Below are 21,109 nucleotides of genomic sequence, written 5' to 3'. Positions count from 1 at the left end.
AGATTTTTGAGTTTATGACAGCAATTAAAAAAAATATAATAATCAACCTCTGGAACACAGTAATTGTTTATTTATTTGACATATTTATATATTTTAAACATGACCTTTATGCAACAAAAACGACTAAATAAATAAATACAATTCTGGAACACATAATGTCAAGTTCATCTAATGTTTTTGGCTACATGAGCTTCATACATCAGTTGTTATGCACTTTTCTCTGTAATCCGATGCCATCTAGAGGACTTTTTAAGTATAGCTCCCACAAATAACAAATATCAGTAATAGATTAATCAGGTTTGTGTTTAAATTATTTTCCTTAGGTAAAAAACAAACAAACAAAAAACCTTTTTTGTTCAGTTAGTAGAGTTGTTAAAGTCATCATATAATGGAGTTCTTCGTGTGAGTGCTGACTGAGTATTTATTTGTCTGTATTTATCCACATATTACCTACCTCCAGCACATTTATCCAGTTTTATCGGTTCAAGCACGGTTGTTGTATTCTATTTACACTTAAACTTATAATTATGTCAATAAATATGCCCAATGCCAATGGTGAATTGCCCACAAGCGACACTCCACTGTCGCAAAACGACGCTCGGTGTCGTGCACCGCGCCGCCCGTGCGAAGATGGCGGCTGAGTTGCATCCGCGCAGCGGAAAACTGATCGGTTTGTCGAACTCCAACCGAACCGCTCAACGGAACCAGCCGGTACAGGAATTCAATCACGGCCTGGTCCTCAGTCGGGAGCCGCTGAGGGACCGCGATGTCTTCACTGTCCGCATCGACAAGAAGGTAAACAAGCATATCCCACCAGAGTGAGAGAGAGATTGAGAGAGAGAGAGAGAGAGAGAGAGAGAGAGAGAGAGATTGAGAGATTGAGAGAGAGAGAGAGAGAGAGAGAGAGAGAGAGATTGAGAGAGAGAGAGAGAGAGAGAGAGAGAGAGAGATTGAGAGATTGAGAGATTGAGAGAGAGAGAGAGAAAGAGAAAGAAAAGGGTGGGAGTGTGTGTCAGCTCGTCTGCAGTGGTCCATTACTGTCCTCTTGTTCACAGGTCATGCGTGTTGTTTAGGTTTAGGTGTGTGGAAGTCTCAGGATGCGCGTGTGCTGCGGGTTTTGCAGTGATCTGTCATGATCTGTCAGGGCTGTTGATGTTAGGATGCTGCTCTGCTTGGCTATTCCTGAACTGCGAGGGGGTTAACGAGATAAATCTCATCTGATCTGAACTGTCTGCATATATACACAAAGTATATTTTGGGGAATTACTACAGAAATACTACATTATGTTCCACTGGAAGCCGAAGTAAACATGATTTTGACTCATTTCAGTGAATCGATTCTTTTGAATTCACTGATTAGTTCAGTGACCATCTCAAGTCTTTTCGCGTGTCGTGAGTCATTCATTCATTATTCAGTCAGCCAAGGGATTCGTTCAAAACGCTTGCTCATTTGTGACTGTGGGAGAAGGGGACAACAATTTTGCCTCCGGTTCCATCAGTTGTAGTAGCGGTCTTGACATGATTCATTATTGCATTTTGTGTGTACAAATCTAAGATTGCATAAGCGACAAACACATCTTCCCTACAAATTACAATGAATTTATATTTTTCTTCTTTATGTCAGTTGACAAAAGTAGTAGCCTAGATCTATACATGAATTGTTTTATGTATTAATTATAATAATGCCTTTTTCAGTTTGCGCATGAACAAGGTATCTTAATTTAGTTTCCAGCTTGTGTTTTCATAAAGCCCTGGCTTCAAAATTCAAGGTTTTCATAATTAATTTGAAATTTGTTTTTGCAATGTATAAGCTATGATTTTAATGTTGGATATAATAAAACTATAGGAGATTTAATTTTCATTCAAGGGAAAACAATTATGGTTTCATTTTCATTCAAATGGCTTTGACTACTGGCTTAGGATGATGTTACATATTAAAACCCTGTTGTTGTTTTTCAAATTGGATCAATGTATGATAATTGAATTATCATGTGGCACTGAACAGACAGCAAGGATTTCTGGGAAATTAAGTACAAGCCAATGCTAGTAAACAAAGAAACACATTGTATCTCATTCACTAAACGTATTTGTTTACACTCAAAACTGAAAACTTGCGTACGAGCAAATCATGATTCACCAATAGCTTTTGTAAAAATTTTTTTTTTAATTAACAGAAAAATGTGGGAACAACCAAAACCACACTTTTGCATAAAGCACATAGACCGCATCAGAAATCACATCGTTGGTAGCTAATTGTTTTGAATACATAATTAGTTTGTGACCATTAATAAAAGCATGTTCTGTATAGCAAGAATTTAATATGGACGTACTACATTCACCATGTTGTCATTGTCATGTGACAGTTGTGTTGCTGTTTACAAATCCTCTCCTTCGGCTTCATGGGATAGTAAAGTGTCCATGGAACGCACACTTCTGAGTCTCACCCTAAGTAGTAGGTCATCTGGGAACTTTTAGCCTACTGCTTTATAAATACTGTCAATTTGGACATACTACTCTTTCCACATACTGTTTTTTTTTTTGCCTACTATATAGCACAGATCTACTTTCGGCTGCAGCCAATTCAGATGAAATTTTATACATAAATATTTAATCTTGAATATATTTCATCATATACAGTGAAAAGGTTTGCGTTATACTTTGAGCTGTGAGAATGAGAGACAGTAATCCGTGTCTGTCTTAAAATGGTTTTGAGGATGGCACATGCTGTCAGTTTTTTTTTTTTTCAAATTCATGTGCCTACATTGTGTTATATTTTTTAATGAGATCTTCTCTTAGAAAAATGTGAAAAAATCCATGCAATTACTAGTGTATGTTACTTATGATGATTATTCAAATCATGGTACCGGTTGCAATTTTATGATGGTCTGTGTCTGATGTTTAAAAGAAATGACTTTCAGTTTTATGTAGAAACTGAAGCTTGAGAGAGGAAGAGCACAGCACAACAATATTATTCCTATAGTGTTCCCTGATATTATTCCAGTTTCCTGTATTTTTTCCTATCACTTCTAGACAGAGGGGAAAAAGACAATGAACAGATTGCTGGTCACTTATGTAACCAGATTAGAGAAAATAACTTTATCACATTCTCAGCCTGCCTTAACCCAGATAGACACAGCCCTTCTTCACTGACAGTCTACTGTACATACCATCCACATAAAGACAGTTGAGTGTTTGCCTGTGAGATATTGATTGTTGCTTGTTAGTTCGTAATATGACCACTGCACGTTGACTTTAATTCTGGATTGCTCCTGTTCGGACATGTTTGCTCTCCTTTGTAAAGAATTGTACATAACGTTTTGGGGATTTAGGGAGACCGATGCCATTTTTGTTGGAACCTTTTATTCATTGGTTTTTAATAGGGAGGCAGGGAAGTAAATGCATTTTCTTTTTCTTTTTTTTCTTTTTTTTTTTTGTGAACAAGGGCAGTTTTTTTGGCCTTGTCTGCTTCTGAAGCAAAAATTCCCCCAGTTGTACTGTAAAACCATTGTGCTCTTCGAAATACTGCTCCTTGTTTTAGTTTTTTTTTAACACTCTTGCATCTTGTACTCTTTCATGTTGCGGCTTTACCCTAGACGGGGCATAACAAATTAGTATAATTGATATGTAATTAATATTAATCAATGATTAATGTTAGACATTTAAATAATTTATTTAACAAAACTGTACGCTTCACTTTTTTGCTTTGAATATCGTCTCAATGGACATCAGTTGTGGATTATTATAAACGTATACATTTTTGTTTAGTTTTTTTTTTTTTTTTGCTTTTTTCTCTGTGGTTATGGAGTTATACTGAAGCTGAACTTTTTTTTTGGAATTACACTACCAATCAATTTTTTTTTAAAGAAGTCTCTTTTAATGCTTGCCAATGCTGTATTACTTGATTTAAAAATGCAGTAAAACAGTAATATTGTAAATTTGTACCCTTTCTATTTTAATGTTTTTAAATGTAATTTATTGCTGTGGGTGCAGAGATGAATTTTCAGCAGTCTTCAGTGTCACATAATCAATCAGAAATAATTCTAAGAATCTATTTTTTTTAACATTGTACTTGTCTTTACTTACACTTATGATCGATAAATAAATAAATTACTGAACACAAACATGGGTGTGTATATATATATATTATACATTAAATATAATAACACTATTGAGAAAAGACAGGGGAACTGATACCATAGTATGTGTAGGCCTGGCTTTAACTTGAACATTTAAGCCCCATGGCTCACCATGCACCATGGTTCTGAGTCTTCTGAGATCATTTATAAAGGGATTGACTAACATTTAACTAACTCACATTTCTATTCCCTTTGGTCCAGGTGAACTCATGGAGTGGTTCTATAGAGATCGGAGTGACTGCGCTGGACCCAGCCGCTCTGGAATTTCCCAGCAGTGCCACAGGGCTGAAGGGGGGCTCGTGGATCGTGTCCGGCTGCTCTGTGCTAAAGGACGGACGCTCAGTCTTGGAGGAGTACGGTCGCGACCTAGACCAGCTAGGGGAAGGGGACCGTGTCGGGATCCAGCGGAATGGGAAAGGAGAACTGCATCTGTGGGTGAACGGACAGGACTGTGGCACGGCTGCAAGTGGACTTCCTTCTCGTTTGTGGGCCGTGGTGGACCTCTATGGGAAGTGTACTCAAGTGACTGTGGTAAGCTGCGAACCCCCAGCTGAAATAGATGGGGAAGACGATGAAGAGGTGGAGGATGAGTTGGTGTCGACACAAGCGGTGTCCATAATGGCAGATGCTTGCCGAAGCCAAGATGATAGGGCTGGCGCTATCGTGCTGTCTGAAGCTGGTGCTACAACATCAGCAGAGGAAGGTAAAACTAGACCACACTGCGTAGTCTGATGGAAAGGATTCCAAGTACCGTATTTTCCGGACTATAAGTCACACGTTTTTTCATAGTTTTTCATAGCTGTTCCTGCGACTTATAGTGAGGACAAAAATTAATTTGACATGAACCATGAGTAATGAACCGAGAGCAAACATTACCATCTACAACCGCTAGAGGGCGCTCTATGCTGCTCATTGATCCTGTAGTCTACCCCTGAAAACATAGAGCGCCCTCTCACGGCTGTAGACGGTAATGTGAACTCTTGGTTCTTGGTTCTAAATAAATGCGACTTATAGTCCAGTGCGACTTATATATGTTTTTTTCCTCATCTTGACATATTTTTGGACTGATGCGACTTATATTCAGGTGTGACTTATAGTCCGAAAAATACGGTATTTGCATCAAATGCTAACACAACCGCTTGCTGATATTCGAAAAGCTTTTGTCCATGATGTTTCGAATCGTGCAGAAATAAGCATTTTGACTCTTCAAAAGTTTAATGATTTTTATTAATTGATTATTTTTACTAAGAAATTTTATTAGTAATAATATACGTTCACATGTATTCAGGGTGTTAAGTAAATGCGTTATTACAATTTGCTTGAGGTTAAAACACATTACATTTGATTACAATTCAAACTGTTCTTGAAAGTGCTGAGAATAACATGAATACAAACTGTAAACTTCTAAATAATTGTTATTTTATTTTACTTTTTCAACTTGATCTTTTAAAGATTTTTGCTTTTCTTTATCATGGACTCTCTAATATGTCATTAGCTCAAATGTTCTCTGTTTTGTTTTCTTATCAGTGCCTGATGCGTCAAGGTCGCACAGTCGGCCCGACAAATTTCCAAACAACTTTGATCCTGATGGTGGTATGTCACTTTTAAAACCAGCCTCAGTTATTTATCTTTGTAAATCTGCAGTGTCATTGTGGTTGATTCTAACTTTTTGTCTTTTTTTTTACACACTTTTTTTTGTTTTTTTCCTCCCAGTTTTGACTGAGCACCAGTTATTTGATGTGTTCAACAATGCCATTGTCTCTCTCTATCGTTCGGAGGAAGAGGGTGGAGAGGACTTGGGGGTAGGAGTGGGAGGCTCTGACTCCTCAAGGGGCGGCACAGGAAGTAGCGTTGGGGGCAGAGGAACCGGAAGCGACAGCGGCATTGGCGGCGGAGGGGCAGGTGGAGGCAGTAGCAGCAATAGCAGCCCAGCGGGGAGCTCTGGTGGAGTGGCAGGACTGGGGGTGGCCACTGGAGCCATGACAACCAATGATGCGCTGCTGTTCCATGAGAAGTGTGGCACGCTGATCAAACTAAGCAACAACAACAAGACAGCAGAAAGGAGGAGACCACTGGATGAATTCAATAACGGAGTCGTCATGACAAATCGACCGCTCAGACACAATGAAATGTTTGAGGTAAATAGTTTATTTATTTGTTTTTTTTAAAAGAGATGAATACTCATGTTTAGCAAGGATGCATGAAATTGATCAAAAGTGACAGTGAAACATTTATAATCTCACAAAATAATATTTTTTTTTTCTATTCCTCAGAGTATACTGACAAAAAAAAAAACTATAATTTTTTTTCTTCACAAAATTAATAATCGGCACAACTGTTGTCAACATTGATAATAATAAGAAATGTTTCTTGAACGCCAAATCAGAATATTAAGATAACATTAGATTTGTCGTTACTGTAATGAATGATATTTTTAAATGTATTAATGGAAAACTTATTTTTAATATATAATCATTTTTGATCAAATAAATGCAGCCTAGGTGAGCATTAGAAACTTCTTTCAAAAGCTATAAAAAAAAAAGTATATCATCAAGTATTTGATCATAAAAAGTAATTTTTTTTTCACCCATGTAAATTGACTGAAGATTTTCTAATTAAAGTAACTTTGATTCGTAAAATAATGTATCAAATTCCTTACTTAAAATAATTATACAACAGTTATACAAAAGAAATAAAAAAACTATAGTAAAAGAACAAGTAGCCTTTTACTATAACCATCTCTGTTTATATTACCGCATTTATCTGTTTTAGATTCGCATTGACAAACTGGTGGATAAATGGTCTGGTTCCATTGAGATAGGAGTGACAACCCACAACCCAAATAATCTCGACTACCCTGCAACGATGACCAATTTACGCTCAGGTACACTTTTTATTATTCTGTCATGTAATCAAATCAATCCACATTTCTCACAGAATCATAATAATATGCATAGCAGGCACATGTGTCAAAATCTTAGTTTTTGTCACATTGTTATTGTCTTAAGGCACAATCATGATGAGTGGCTGTGGGATTTTAACCAATGGGAAAGGGACTCGTCGGGAATACTGTGAATTCAGCCTGGATGAACTCCAGGTAAGTTGGCAGGTAGATCTCTATATCTTAAGGATATCTCATGCAATTTAATACTCAAGGTGATTTGCTTTTGTTTATTTATACTCAACATGCTTTTTATGTTGTTGTTATTTATAGGAGGGAGATCACATCGGGCTGATGAGGAAAGCCAGTGGAGCTCTGCACTTCTACATTAATGGCATAGATCAAGGTGGAATTTCAGATCTCAGTGATTATAAAATTAAACACAGTTCAGATTATTCTAAAATACTTTTCCGAAATGATGTCATAGGGGTTGCAGCCAATCAGACACCTGGTGTAGTGTATGGAGTGGTGGATCTCTATGGCATGGCAGTAAAGGTCACCATTGTCCACAATCATAACCATAGTGACCGTTTGCGTCGCAACAATGCCATCATGAGAGCGCTGTCACCTGATGTGGGCCGGCCTCGGCCTGCTCTTTCATTGACCCCTGAGCCTGATGTCTCAGACCGATTGCTCTTCCATTCAAACTGTGGGCAGAAGGCTGCAATCATCAGTGATGGCCGCACTGCTTTACGGCCTCAGTGAGTTTATTTAATCCAAAAATGTATCCACTTCTCTCTACCTGCTGCATCATTTCAGTGGCAGTTCAGTGAAATGTTATTTTCTGGCACAGTGCGACGGATGACTTCAACCATGGCGTTGTGCTTAGCAACCGTCCGTTGCACTCCAATGAGGTTTTCCAGGTACGCATCGACAAAATGGTGGACAAATGGGCGGGCTCTATAGAGATCGGCGTGACTACTCATAACCCTGCCTATCTTCAGCTACCATCAACCATGACTAATCTGCGCTCGGGTAAGATGCTGACACACAGTTACACCCACAGGTCACAATTGAAAGTGTCTGTGAGTCAAAGCCACATTACCAGATATTTACATCAAATGTAAAATGCATATTTCCACAGGAACCTGGATGATGACAGGAAATGGTGTCATGCACAACGGAACCACAATTCTTGATGAATACGGGCACAACTTGGACCGCTTAAAAGTGAGTTTGGAGCCCTGCTCAAAATTGCAATTCTATTTTCGATCTTCTTAAGAAAGTGTTATTCCAAATTGGTGTTGTGATTGTGAATAGAAAAGAAGAATTTTGGAAAAACAGCTTTTATATAAGTTCAACTTGTACAACTACTAGTGATGCACTGAAATTTTGGCTACTGAACGCCTTTTTGGTTTTGGCGCAGATAGTTTCAGAGCTCTGAAATCATTGACTGAAACAGTTGTGACTGTGTCAAAGTATATTTTATGTACACAACATAGATAAGCAACAGCCAGTAAACACGCCAGCAATGTGGATGCACTTCATTGTAATGGAAAAGAGGTCCTAGAGTAGCAAAATGCTAAATTGAGAGAAATAATATTGAGAGATAAATATTGAGAGATGGCTCATTACCAAATAACTTCTCTATGAATGGTTTATCATCTTTTAGCAAAACCCTAAATGGCATACAGAGTTCAATTACCCATTTAACCAAATTTAATTACATTATTCAGATCAATGAAAACATCGGTTTTAGCATTTCAATACAAAAATTAATTACTAGTGACCACATCTGTCAAGCCCCAAAAATTATAAAAAAAAGACTAAACTGTCACCACGGTGAGTTGAGACTTTTATGCCTGTTATCTTAATTTTGGGAGTACTTTTTGGGGAATTTATCCTGGTTTAGCTGATTTCATATTTCTGTGTCTCATGCGAAAATCTATAGGCTGGAGATACAGTGGGAGTTGTCCGAAAGGAGGATGGGAGTCTGCATTTCTTTGTGAACGGAGTGCCTCAAGGCCCCGCAGCCTGGAATGTTCCGCCCAGCGTGTATGCAGTGGTGGACCTGTATGGACAGGCTGCCCAGGCCACCATCATGGATGATTTGGGTGAGAGGAATAAGGAGAGAGTAGAAATGGGTGGATGGATGGTAGATACCCTGAAGTACTCAAGTGTCCACAGATTTCTCCTTCTCCTACAAAATCTCCTTCTCTCTCTCTCCTTTAGCTGATCTCCCTCCCTTGCCTGATGACAGCTCTGAAGGCCCTACTGCGATGTCTCCTGGTAGCCCATGTTCAGTCTCGGGAGCTGCAGCTGGCAACGACCTGCGCTTTCATCAACTACACGGAACAAACGCAGTCATCACAAATGGTGGCCGAACAGCACTTAGGCAGAACTGCCGCAGCGAGTTCAACGATGCCATTGTGATTTCAAACAGGTTACTTTTTTTTTTTTTGCACGAACTCTTAAGTGGTTAAGTTATGATGGTTGGTCTTGATGGATCAGTCATCGATTAAATTAATATTTTATGCTTGTGTGTCTCACTGAACAGGTGCCTTCGGGATGGAGAGCTCTTTGAAATTGTAATTCAGAAAATGGTGGATCGTTGGTCAGGCTCAATAGAAGCAGGCCAGTGAAACTCTGATTCACTAAAGAAATACCACTGATTCAGTACAGAATTTCCACTGATTTACTGAAGAAAAAACACAAATATATTAAATACCTCAGATTCACAAATTAAATTGCACTGATTAACTTAACTGTTTTCTATTGATATATCACTGATTTACTAAAGAAATACCTCTGATTTACTAAAGAAATGCCACTGATTCACCAAATAAATAATTCTGATTCACCAAAGAATTGCCACTGATTAACTAAAGAATTGCCACTGATTAACTAAAGAAATGTCACTGATTCACTAAAGAAATGTCACTGATTCACCAAAAAAATACCTCTGATTCATTAAAAAAGCCACTGATTCACCAAAGATATACCTTCTGATTCACTAGAAATGCCTCTTATTCACAAATGAAATTGCAATGATTAACTTAATGATTAACTTTATGTTTTCTATTGAAATGGCACTGATTCACTAAATAAATAATTCTGATTCACCAAAGAAATGGCACTGATTCACTAAAGAAATGCCACTGATTCACTAAAGAAACACCACTGATTCACTAAAGAAATACCTCTGATTCACCAGAGAAATTCTCTGATTCACCAAAGAAACTGATTTGCTTAAGAAATAGCACAAGCCACTAAAGTAACACAGCTAATTCAGTAGATGAATACCACTGATTCACACAAAAAAAAGTATGTATTAGAGTACAGCTGTTCATGCTGTAGTGCAGGAAACGTTGTTTTGTTTGGTGTTTTAAATCAATAGAAAAATATTGGTTCTAGAAATATTAAAGGAACCATATATTATTATTTCCAAAAATCATTGTTTATGTATTTATTTTTTCGATGGATCCTGGATCTGAACAGGAGTAACAGCAATCAGACCAGAAGAACTGGAGTTCCCTAATACGATGACTGACATTGACTATGACACATGGATGTTAAGGTGAGCTGTTGGTTAATGGATTAGAGATCCTTTCTTTGCCAGACCTGATACCTTACATCTCTCTTTGCTTTTTCTCTTCTGTAGCGGCACAGCGATCATGCAGGATGGCAATACCATGAGGAATAACTACGGGTGTGACTTAGACTCTTTGACCACAGGCTCCAGGATTGGGATGATGCGTACAGCTAGTGGAGACATGCATTACTTCATCAACGGGCTTGACCAGGGTGTAGCTTGTACCGGGCTGCCACCAGGTAATTGTCAAGGGAGCTAATTCACCTAACTTTCTACAACACTGATATTTCAGAACTTCGTGACGGCTAACAAATCTCCCTCCCTTCTTTTCTTCCGTCTTATTTTAGAAGTATTTGCTGTGGTCGATCTCTATGGTCAGTGTGTGCAAGTGTCCATTACAAGCTCATCGGGGCCACTAGATAACAGTCTGTGTACCAGTAACATCACAGAGAAGAGCTTCCCCATACACTCTCCAGGCATTATATTTTTAACCTTATTTTAGCATTAGAGGGAATATTAATTTATTAGGATTGAGTATTTTAACATTCATGTCACCAACACCAGTTGTAAACAGGATCTTATGTTTTGGTCTACTTTTTTATATCTTTGTCACCTTCTAGTGACAGGTGTTGCTCATCGGCTGCACAGCAAACATGGTAAGAACGTGGTGTTATTAGGAGACGGCTGTCAAGCGCTGAGGGTCGATGGATATGCCCATGGAATCGTGTTTAGCGCGAAGGAGCTCAAGACAGATGAGGTGTTTGAGGTGAGATGTAGGACATGCTTTAAAGGGTTACTCCACCCCAGAATAAAATTTTTGTCATTAATCACTTACTTCATGTCGTTCCAAACCCGTACATGCTTTGCTCTTCTTCGGAACACAATTTAAGATATTTTGGATGAATGAAAACCGGGAGGCTTGTGACTGTCCCATTGACTGCCAAGTAAAATACACTTGTCAAATAAAAAAAATAAAAAATGTGGTAGCACTTCACAGTAATGTCCCATTAGTTTATTAATATATTATTTAACATTAATGATGGGCAATACGTTTGTTACTGTATTTATTCATTTTGTTAACATTAGTTAATACAAATACAACAGTTCATTGTTAGTTCCTCGTTTAATTATATTAACAGATACAACTTTTGATTTGAATAATGTATTAGTAAATGTTGAAAATAACATTAACTAAGATTAAGAAACACTAAAGAAATATTTTTCCATCCTCGGTTCATTTGTACTAATGTAGTTAACTAATGTTAAAGGGATAGTTCATCTAAAAATGAAAATTGTCATAATTTACTCACCCTTACGTTTTTTCCAAACTTGTATGAGTTGCTTTCATCTGTTTAACACAAATAAAGATATTTTGAAGAATGCCAGGAACCAAACAACCATTGACTTCCTTAGTATTAAAAAAAAATTATACTATGGAAGTCAATGTATATATCTTCTTTTGTGTTCAACAGAAGAAAAAACTGATACAGGTTTGGAATAATTAAAGGTGAGTAAATGATGACAGAATTTCAATTATTTGGTGAACTATACATTTAACAAATGTTACCAGAAATTTTACTGTCTTTATTCATGGTCCTGTTGTTCTTCTCTTTAGGTGAAAATTAACAAGGTAGATGACAGATGGTCCGGTTCCCTTCATGTGGGTTTGACCACCCTGCAGCCCCCTGAACTACCATCCTGCCCTCTCAGCGGCCTCTCTCCTTCGCTTACCCAGCTCAGGTCAAAGGTCACATGGGTACTCGCTGGCTCCGAGGTCAGACGCAATGGAGTGCTGCAGAGACAGAACTATGGCTGTTCTTTGGATCGGCTCACAGTAAGAGATTACAGCCAGAATCCACCCAATTTCAAAGAAATTCAGTAAAAACAGTAATATTATTAAACATTATTACTATTTAAAATGAACATTAGTCGTTTTTATTGTCACTTGATCCTTCAGAAATCATTCTAATATGCTGTTTTTTTGGATCCATTAAATTATGCATTATATTTTTTGGTGTGTCTAGCTGTTCAAGTAGTCCAACATTTAAAAACATGTCTCAAGAATTTACCCAATTTCTAATAAACTAACAAAAGTGGTGGATTTGTTAAAAAATAATTTTAATGAGGGGTATGAGTCTGTTTATAAACAATTTCTTCTAAATTCCGCAATATACTTCAAGTAAAATCTAAGAACAAACTGTTATAATGTAATTTCGGAAAAAAGAGAGGCCAAAACGAAATTGGCTTGGAGTTAAAAAAAGTTTGAGTTTGGTCCGGACGGGGTGCTCTAGGGCTCTGCCTTCTTTGACGTGGAAACCTTCTCTGGTTTTATTCCCCTGTTGGGTTGGTGTCAGGATGTTTCGCTAACAGTGTACCGCTGCTTGCATATATCAAACTTCCTTTTACCCCTAAGTGAATTACTTTGCTTTGAGTATATCAGGGCCTAAACACCTCCATTCTAATATAGGTAGGAAATCGTGTTGGGGTGAAGAGATGCAGTGACGATACCATGCACATTCTCATTGATGGAGAAGACATGGGACCAGCAGCCACTGCAGTGGCAAAGGTACAAGTATGCCACTAGATCTTTTAATATATCAAATTTTTCAGTTGTACAGTTTGCTCATCCGTGTTTGTACTGCATGTTTCAGAACGTATATGCTGTTTTGGACCTGTATGGAAAGGTGACGGCCGTGTCCATTGTCAGCTCCACACTAGCTGAGGATTCAGAAAGTGTGAAAGCTCCCTCGCTCTCGCCTGACAGCTGCAGCGAGGGAGAGGAGGACAGCACTCCTGTTAGAGAGGTGTGCCATCTTAGAGGATCATATTTTGAAGCGTGTATATTAATGTCGAGCTTTATTAGTAAAATATTTTTATATCAACTCTCAGTGTGAGAATGAGCCTGACCTGGTGCCCACGGTCATGATGTTTTTGGAGAATCATGGAAAAAATATCCAGCTGTCCAATCAGAACCTGACTGCCGCCCGGGTGTCCAGCTACAACCAAGGTCTTTTGGTCACAGCTCAAGCCTTGCCCCGTCAGCAGCTCTTCCAGGTGTGTGTTTTTTGTGTGTAAGTGTGTTCGGAAGTGAAAGAGTGTCTTTGTGGCACTTATTGTTATTCTTCCTCAGTTTCAAATAGACCGTCTGAATCCATCATGGACATCCTCCCTGTCACTGGGTGTGATTGGTCATTCGCCAGACCGTCTCAACTTCCCTTCCACAGCTTGCTGCCTTAAACGCTCAGTCTGGCTGCTGCAACGAGACTCTGTATTTCACAACTCATTGAAGGTGATGTCACTATATTTGCTTGGTTCTTTGATCCCCCTTTCCCTGATCTTCACATCCTTGCTTTGTTTTTTTTACTCATTTCACTTCATTGCTTTTATGTTTGTTTTTCATCTATTTTGAACTTCTTTCCTTTTCCTCTTTCCTGATGTTTAAAATCCTGTTTTTACAGTATAAATTGCAGTTCCTAACTTTATTCTCTCTCTCTCTCATTTCCTCAGATTTGTGAAAACTATGGTCCTAACCTGGACACCTGTCCAGAAGGGACAGTTTTGGGGCTTTTGGTGGACAGCAGTGGTAGTCTCCATCTGTTTGTTAATGGCATGGATCAGGGCGTAGCAGCCCAGGACATCCCAAGCCCCTGTTTTCCCCTTATTGACCTTTACGGCCAGTGTGAACAGGTCAGTACTTTTTTTTTTTTTTTTACTTGCCCTGCTAACATTTTCACAGACTGCACCACACAAAAAAAAAAAGAGTAGTCAGGAGAGAGTAAATGTGAGAAAATCTTTATTTTCATGAATCATTTTGTTGTTGTTGTTATAATTAGTATATTTAATATTTTTTACTTATCCTGCAAACATTTTTACAGGCCCCATTACAAAAAAAAAAAAAAAATTGAGTAATTTTCTTATATACAAACATCTTTTGAAATTTTGAAAAAATATTTGTATTTTTCATTAAAAAAATTATTATTTAAAGCTGCAGTAGGTAACTTTTGTAAAAATATAGTTTTTACATATTTGTTATACCTGTCATTATGTCCTGACAGTAGAATATGAGACAGATAATCTGTGAAAAAATCAAGCTTCTCTGGCTCCTCCCAGTGGTCCTATTGCCATTTGCAGAAATGCATTGCTCCCGTTAAGAAACAACCAATCAGAGCTGCGTTCCATAACTTTATTTGTGTTCAATATGTAGAAAAATTTATATAATAAGCGAGTACACAATGAATCCAATATCCGTGTTTTGGCTTGTCCTGAATCACTAGGGTGCACCTATAATAAGTGTTTATATTCGGACTATTTTAGATTGCTTCGGGGGTACCGCGGCGGAGTAACCCAGTACCTTTGTGATTCTTCATAGACATAAACAGAGAGAAGTAGCTCCGGCTACAATGTTCTTCCGCAAGACGCAAGCAGTTCTGTTTATTAACCGCTAGAGCGTCAAAAGTTACCTACCGCAGCTTTAATGTTGTATAAATAATGATTTTTACTTGCCCTGCCAATGTTTCCCAGATCCTACCACAATAATCTGAATATTTTTACCAGCATCTTTTTTTATAAGTGTCAGGGAATATTTATATTTTTTCTTTTAAAATGTTGTTACTGGTATTATTTGCATAATATTCAATATCTTTGCTTGCCATGCCCATCACAGAAAATTTGTAATTTAAGTACTTTTCTTAACTTTACTTTAACATGTTTAAGGCCCTTTGTTAATTAGGGATGCACCGAATGTTCAGCAACTGAAAGTATTAAAAGAATAAGGAAAAATACAGAATAAATTGTACTGAACAATGACTTGATGTGATCATATAGCAACCAGCATAGAGTGAGAGGCGCACTCTCTTTATAATGCAACAAACATTTCAGCAGTGTGGAAGCATTTAAAACTGTCCGAGAAAGATGCAAAAATCATTACAAGCACTGAAAGCAAGAGATTCTTTAGTACTGCAACGCATGTCTTCGATGAGAAGAGGAAAGGGTGATTGTTGCTGGTTGCTGCATGATGATTGAAATTGCAAAATGGCCTCAAACAATAAGTAAATAAACTGCAGAACGTTATGTTTTCTAATACATGCACAAATTGCAAGTATTCTGGCAGTGCTGCTTGAACTCGCGGCTAATTTGCTTGTTAACCAGTGTTTAAAATCCAAAGGGCTAGGAAAATGTGCGCTGAAACAGTGTTACTCGTCAGTTGCTAATTTTTATGATTTTTTCGAAGACATGTGACAATGCGATACATGAAACATATTTGTAATGTCTCATTTATAAATCTGCTGTTGTCAAAGAAAGAAGCACTGAAGTCTTCCTGCATGTTTCCGCCAAAATAAAAGTTGAGAAAAAGCAAGAAATCCATCAACATTCGTAAATGTTAGTATTGTAATTTTACTGTTCTGTTAAATAAAATAAAAAGACAATTAAAAAAAATAAATAAATCTGTAATATCTGATTGCTCTGTTAATACATTTATTATAACATTTAGATTTAGTCAAGTCACCAGGACCAGACGAAACCAGCATGGTGTGGTTTAATTCCAGCCTGTGCCAAAGGTTGTTGAGGTGATATGGTTTTCGCAGGGGATCTATCTCTGGGGAGCATCTGGTTCACATGGTCTCCTCTGACATTCAGGGCTGTAGAGGTCATCTCTAGGTGCTGATCCACCAACTGATCTGGATACAGACTGAATCTGTATGGCTACGTTGACCTCGGAATAAGAATGAAAGAGACTAAAATTAGCATAGATCCCATTCTCATTATGATGCAGTGAGTACATCAGATGTTATGGGAAGAGTTCCCTGTTGCGGTTGACTTAATGCAGCCTAACAATCCTTTTAATGGATTTGAATTATAGAAAAAAGATAGTGAGATAATACAAACTCTTGCTGCTGCATTTTGGACCAGCTGGAGTTTGTTTATTAAGTGTGCAGAGCCACCACCCAATATAACATTTCAATAATTTAACCTTGAGGTCATGAATGCTTGAATTAAGGTTTCTGCATTTGACATTGAGAGCATAGGTCATAATTTAGATATATTTTTAAGATGGAAAAATTAAGTTTTACAAATGCTAGAAACATGGTTCCCAAAAGGAAAGATTGCTATCAAATAGCACACCTCGGTTCCTAAATGATGACGAGGAATTAACACAGCAGTAAACAAGTGTTAGACAGTGTTTTAGGTTATTACATGAGGTTTTTGGTCCAATTATTAAAAGCTCAGTTTTTTTCCGAATTTAGCAGTAGGAAATTACTAGTCATCCAGTTTTTTTATATCAACTATGCATTTTTTCAGTTTTGCAAATTTGTAGGTTTCATCGGGCTGCAAAGAAATAAGGAGCTGAGTATCATCAGCATAACAGTGAAAGCTAACCATGATTCTTAATGATATCTCCCAACGGCAACATGTAAAGCAATGCTCCTAGCACTGAGCCTTGTGGAACTCCATACTGTACTTGTGTGAATGAATTTTTTTTTTTTTTTGGGACAAAACCGTAAAAAGCACATTTTTGTAATTTTATTTATGTAATGGTGAATCCATTGGGAAAAAATGTTTTGGGTATTTTTGGGTATTTGGTTAATTTTGTTCTTTTTCGGCTTTGGCCAAGAATTTTCATTTTGGTGCATCCTTAATGTTTATATATTGATGAAAATAATTTGTATTTTATTTATGTATTTATTTTTATCCATAATAGCTTCTCTATATGAAACCCTTGATTGGATTCACAGGAAATAACTGTCTTTTATTGGTGTTGTATTCTCAGGTCACTATAGTGGCAAATCACGTGTCGGTGGTTGGCGGGGAGAGAGGAGACATGCATTGTCAAGGGGACATGGAGAAGGCTGATATGGTGGATGGTGCGTGAGATTTTGACCCCATGTCTTACAGTGGTTGTAGTGTGACTCTACTTTAAACACATTTGGTCTGTCTGTCTGTGACAGGTATAAAGGAGAGTGTCTGCTGGACGCCTCCTCCAGAGGTCAACCCCAATAAAACGTGCGAGTACCAGGCGCTATGCTCCAGATTTAAAGAACTGCTCACACTGCCAGGTACAGCTGCATTATACCTAACACCCACAAAAAAAGAAATCCTTTCTGGCCACAGATTCAATGTGGACCTATTAGTAGACGTTTTTAGAGCACTTTTCTGATTAAGACAGGATATTGACTGAACATTTGCTTTTTCCATCTCCTACTCTGTCCTCTTTTTCAGATGGTTATTTTAATGAGGATGCTAAGTACAACCTGTGTTACTGTGAGTCCTGTCACAAGCTAAGGGGTGATGAGGCCTATTACAAGCGAGGAGAGCCTCCTAGAGACTACGCTCTGCCATTCGGCTGGTGCCGCTTTGCACTCCGGTCAGTTTTTATTTAACTCCATAATCAAGCTCAGAATGTTTTAATATTAGCAGTATTAATTACTTAAAAAGAGCTCTTGTCTGTGTTTTAACAGGATCAAGACCCACTGTGAAGTCTCCAATGCCTTCAAGAAGTGGCATATTGCATACCATGGCACTAGTGTGGGCTCCCTTAGACGCATCCTGGACCATAACCAACTCTTGTCAGGTTGGTAACGGTTAAGCAAATTTTTTTCATTTGAAAATAATTCTTAATTTATACTTTCGGAACATAATATAATAACACACTAAATTTAAAGATTTTTGAATTGGAATTCAGCAAAGTTGCAATTTGTTGAAAATGACAGTAAATACATTTACATTATTTGAAATAGAACTATTTGAATCAAATGCTGATTAAAAAAAAAAAAAAGTTCCACTAAAATATTGTATTGTACTGAAAACTTTATAAAAAATACGTAATGAAGTCTCATCAGTATATTAAATCAAATTATTAGCTATGTTTTTGCTTATCAATTGAATCAAATTTGGTCCGGTTTTACTTTTATTTTTGTTTACTCGAGATGAATGTCAAAAAAAGCCAAACAGCAGATCATCTGATAATGAAATGCATGAATGTGTGAATTAGTTAGAATAGACCTGCACAGCTGAGCTTATCTGTTTTCCCATGAGCAGACTCGTCCTCCATTTTCTCCTTGTCCCCGGTGAAGACAGAGGGTCACGGCAGCTACGGGGAGCCCGAGGAGAATAGCGCCCCAGAGCGCGAGATCCCCCGTGTGCAGCTTTCTCCAACCATGCGCTACTCGGGCCTGGAGGTCTTTGCCCCCAAAGTGCAGTAAGTCAACAGCAGTGCTTCTAAAGAAAAAGACCAGAGAGAATATAACACGATTGTCTAGAAATAGAAATTGAAAATGATGACAGTTACACTTTCCTGCACAGATTCCGAGACCCACGTTCCCTCCGCTGTCACCAGGCCCAGGTGGGCTTCCAGGTGTGCGTGCGGCCAGGCTCCTACAAAGTGGGGCCGACATCGCTGGGAATGAGCGAGCCCCTTGATCCCCGATTCAGCAATGCAGAAATCGATTGGATCACCAAGGAAAAGGGAGGCACGCTTCTGTACGGCCTGCTCATACGGGTGGAGTAAAAAGAGACTCGAGGCATTACCTTCCTCACTATCAACCAAACTTCAGCGCAGCCCCCCGCGTTGAGTATTAAGCATTGTTTCGCTGCCCAATCTCAGCCATCTTTGCATGTTCCAGACATCCTTTTTGTGTTTGAAGGAGGGCGATGATAATCCCCAGAGACACAGACACTGCCTGCACTTTATGTTTCGGACACTGGTGGGCGATTTTTAGTCTTTAAATCATTAAAGTCACTCACTCAGCAGGCTCTCCATTATTTTTTTCAATCGCTTCATGCATCTAAATCTGTGCATCAAGCCCCCCTCAGTTTTTTTTTTGCCTTGAGAGCCTGTTTTCTCAAAGAAATAAAACTGGACTGAAGCAAAACAGGACCACCTATTCATAGCACAGCCCTGGATTTATACTTGTGTTTTTCTTAAAACTTGCAACGGACAAATCAGCCTGGAAATAACCAAGACGACAATGTCAACAAGATAAAAGATGCAAGCGAAATCAACTAATCAGGAAGAAACTCAGTGTTACTGTTATTCCATTGTTTTCTTTCTTTACTTATTTTACAGATTCTGCTCTATTTTTGGTTCTTATTTTTGTATTTTTGGTGTTTATTCACAAATTACAGCAAATACAGTCTTTTTTTTTCTGGTGAATACAAATATAACTGTAACCATCCATGAGGTGGAACTCACATTTCTTCCGTTTAACCCATCATCATACCACTAGAATCGCTTCATGTGACCTCAATTGTGACAAAAGTACATTGTTTGACTGGATGGATGCATACAAACAGAAATTCGCCCCCTAAAGCACTTCTTAAAAAGACCTGGAGAAGAGAGTTTATGAAGCTATGTTTCTATCCGCGCGTCTGTTATTTAAGCTCAGTCACCTGTGGAAGTTCTTGTCTTCTGTTTGAAATGCTTCACTGCTTTAGACGTTTGCACATGGGTTATGTTCGAGTTTGTCTTCTATTCTGAAGTAACGTGTGCTGTTGAGCTCATTTGTTTACTCACAAACCTTAGTGTAAGAACCAGGATGTACGTGTTTCTGAAATGAATGGTGGTAGGTACAAAAGCCGAATGGAATTGTCTGTTTATGTTCTGCGTTCAACATCCTATTCAACAAGAAGGAGTGTTTATTCAGCTATCAGGAGGTAGATGTGCCTGGACTCATGAGGAATCATGGGAAGTTGTCTGCTCGAATCCCTAACCCCAGAATTGGTGTTTACACTGGGAATGTGATAAGATTGTTTACTCCATGCTAGATATATTGCCATTTTTATTTTATTTTTTAGTATTCTGTTATGACTAAGATTGCACAAATGTAAGCTCTTGCTGGAAAAGTGACAACAGCAACAACAACAAAAAATGTACAGTACTCTCTTTGAAGGCATATCTATCCATTTGTCTGATATTTTGCATCAGCAATCCTGCTTTATTGCCAAGGGCAATATCTGGATAAATGCTTGCTATGTAAATCAGAAAATGTGAAAACAGGGTTTGTGTCGGCCCATTGCTGCTTTTTTTTATTTTTTATTATTTGTTCATGTTTGTGTTATTTTTATGTCTTTACGTTATGTTGTACAGACTGTTACATAACACTAACATTACCTTCCTGGTTTGTAAGAAAATAAAAATCCAAAAAAAGAGACAGTTATGCACAACATGGAAAACGTGTCTGTGTCTTCCATAAATTCAATCTCATGAAATTCCATGTCAATTAAAAATATTTCTGTCATTACCATAGTGCATGTAAAATATTGTATGTATGTAATCACCGTCCACTTTATTAGGTACACCTCTTCAATTGCTTGGTAGCACAAATTGCTAATCAGCCAATCACATGGCAGCAACTCAATGCATTTAGGCATCTAGATGTGGGGAAGATGACTTTCTGAAGTTCAAACTGAGCATCAGAATTGGGATATTTTCTTGGCACACCTTGGACCCCTTAGTACCAGTTGAGCATTGTTAAATGCCACAGCCTACCTAAGTATTGTTGC

General features: G+C 38.0%; 1 protein-coding gene across 3 annotated transcripts; it reads left to right on the top strand.

Moving 5' to 3' along the window:
* Window positions 1–546: 546 nt before the first annotated feature.
* LOC113056089 (neuralized-like protein 4) lies at window positions 547–20,779 on the top strand. 3 transcript variants are annotated; one of them, XM_026222579.1, is made up of 29 exons: window positions 547–795; window positions 4,338–4,839; window positions 5,664–5,729; window positions 5,850–6,274; window positions 6,909–7,020; window positions 7,145–7,245; window positions 7,351–7,423; window positions 7,505–7,778; window positions 7,871–8,052; window positions 8,162–8,247; window positions 8,969–9,131; window positions 9,250–9,460; window positions 9,575–9,651; window positions 10,516–10,594; window positions 10,679–10,848; window positions 10,957–10,983; window positions 11,230–11,375; window positions 12,225–12,443; window positions 13,077–13,175; window positions 13,261–13,413; window positions 13,499–13,663; window positions 13,740–13,898; window positions 14,117–14,296; window positions 17,379–17,472; window positions 17,557–17,664; window positions 17,828–17,972; window positions 18,067–18,179; window positions 18,647–18,806; window positions 18,911–19,115. In XM_026222579.1, exons 1-29 carry the CDS (start codon window positions 547–549, stop codon window positions 19,113–19,115), a joined length of 4,743 nt encoding a protein of 1,580 aa, XP_026078364.1. The 3 variants fall into 3 exon arrangements, with proteins under 3 accessions (XP_026078364.1, XP_026078362.1, XP_026078363.1); XM_026222577.1 differs by having other exon boundaries at window positions 553–795; window positions 10,957–11,085; window positions 18,911–20,779; XM_026222578.1 differs by having other exon boundaries at window positions 553–795; window positions 7,145–7,233; window positions 10,957–11,085.
* Window positions 20,780–21,109: the final 330 nt, after the last annotated feature.

Source organism: Carassius auratus, chromosome 37 (genome assembly GCF_003368295.1).
Source record: "Carassius auratus strain Wakin chromosome 37, ASM336829v1, whole genome shotgun sequence".
Lineage (NCBI taxonomy): Eukaryota > Metazoa > Chordata > Actinopteri > Cypriniformes > Cyprinidae > Carassius > Carassius auratus.
Note: the sequence above shows the minus strand (reverse complement) of the source record. Positions and strands in the feature narration are given on the sequence as shown.

Coding starts and splice junctions, on each gene's coding strand:
- LOC113056089 (XM_026222577.1), top strand. CDS start 553: ATGGTGAATTGCCCACAAGCGACACTCCACTGTCGCAAAACGACGCTC. Junction 796..4,337: donor CTGTCCGCATCGACAAGAAG/GTAAACAAGCAT, acceptor CCTTTGGTCCAG/GTGAACTCATGGAGTGGTTC. Junction 8,248..8,968: donor ACAACTTGGACCGCTTAAAA/GTGAGTTTGGAG, acceptor GAAAATCTATAG/GCTGGAGATACAGTGGGAGT.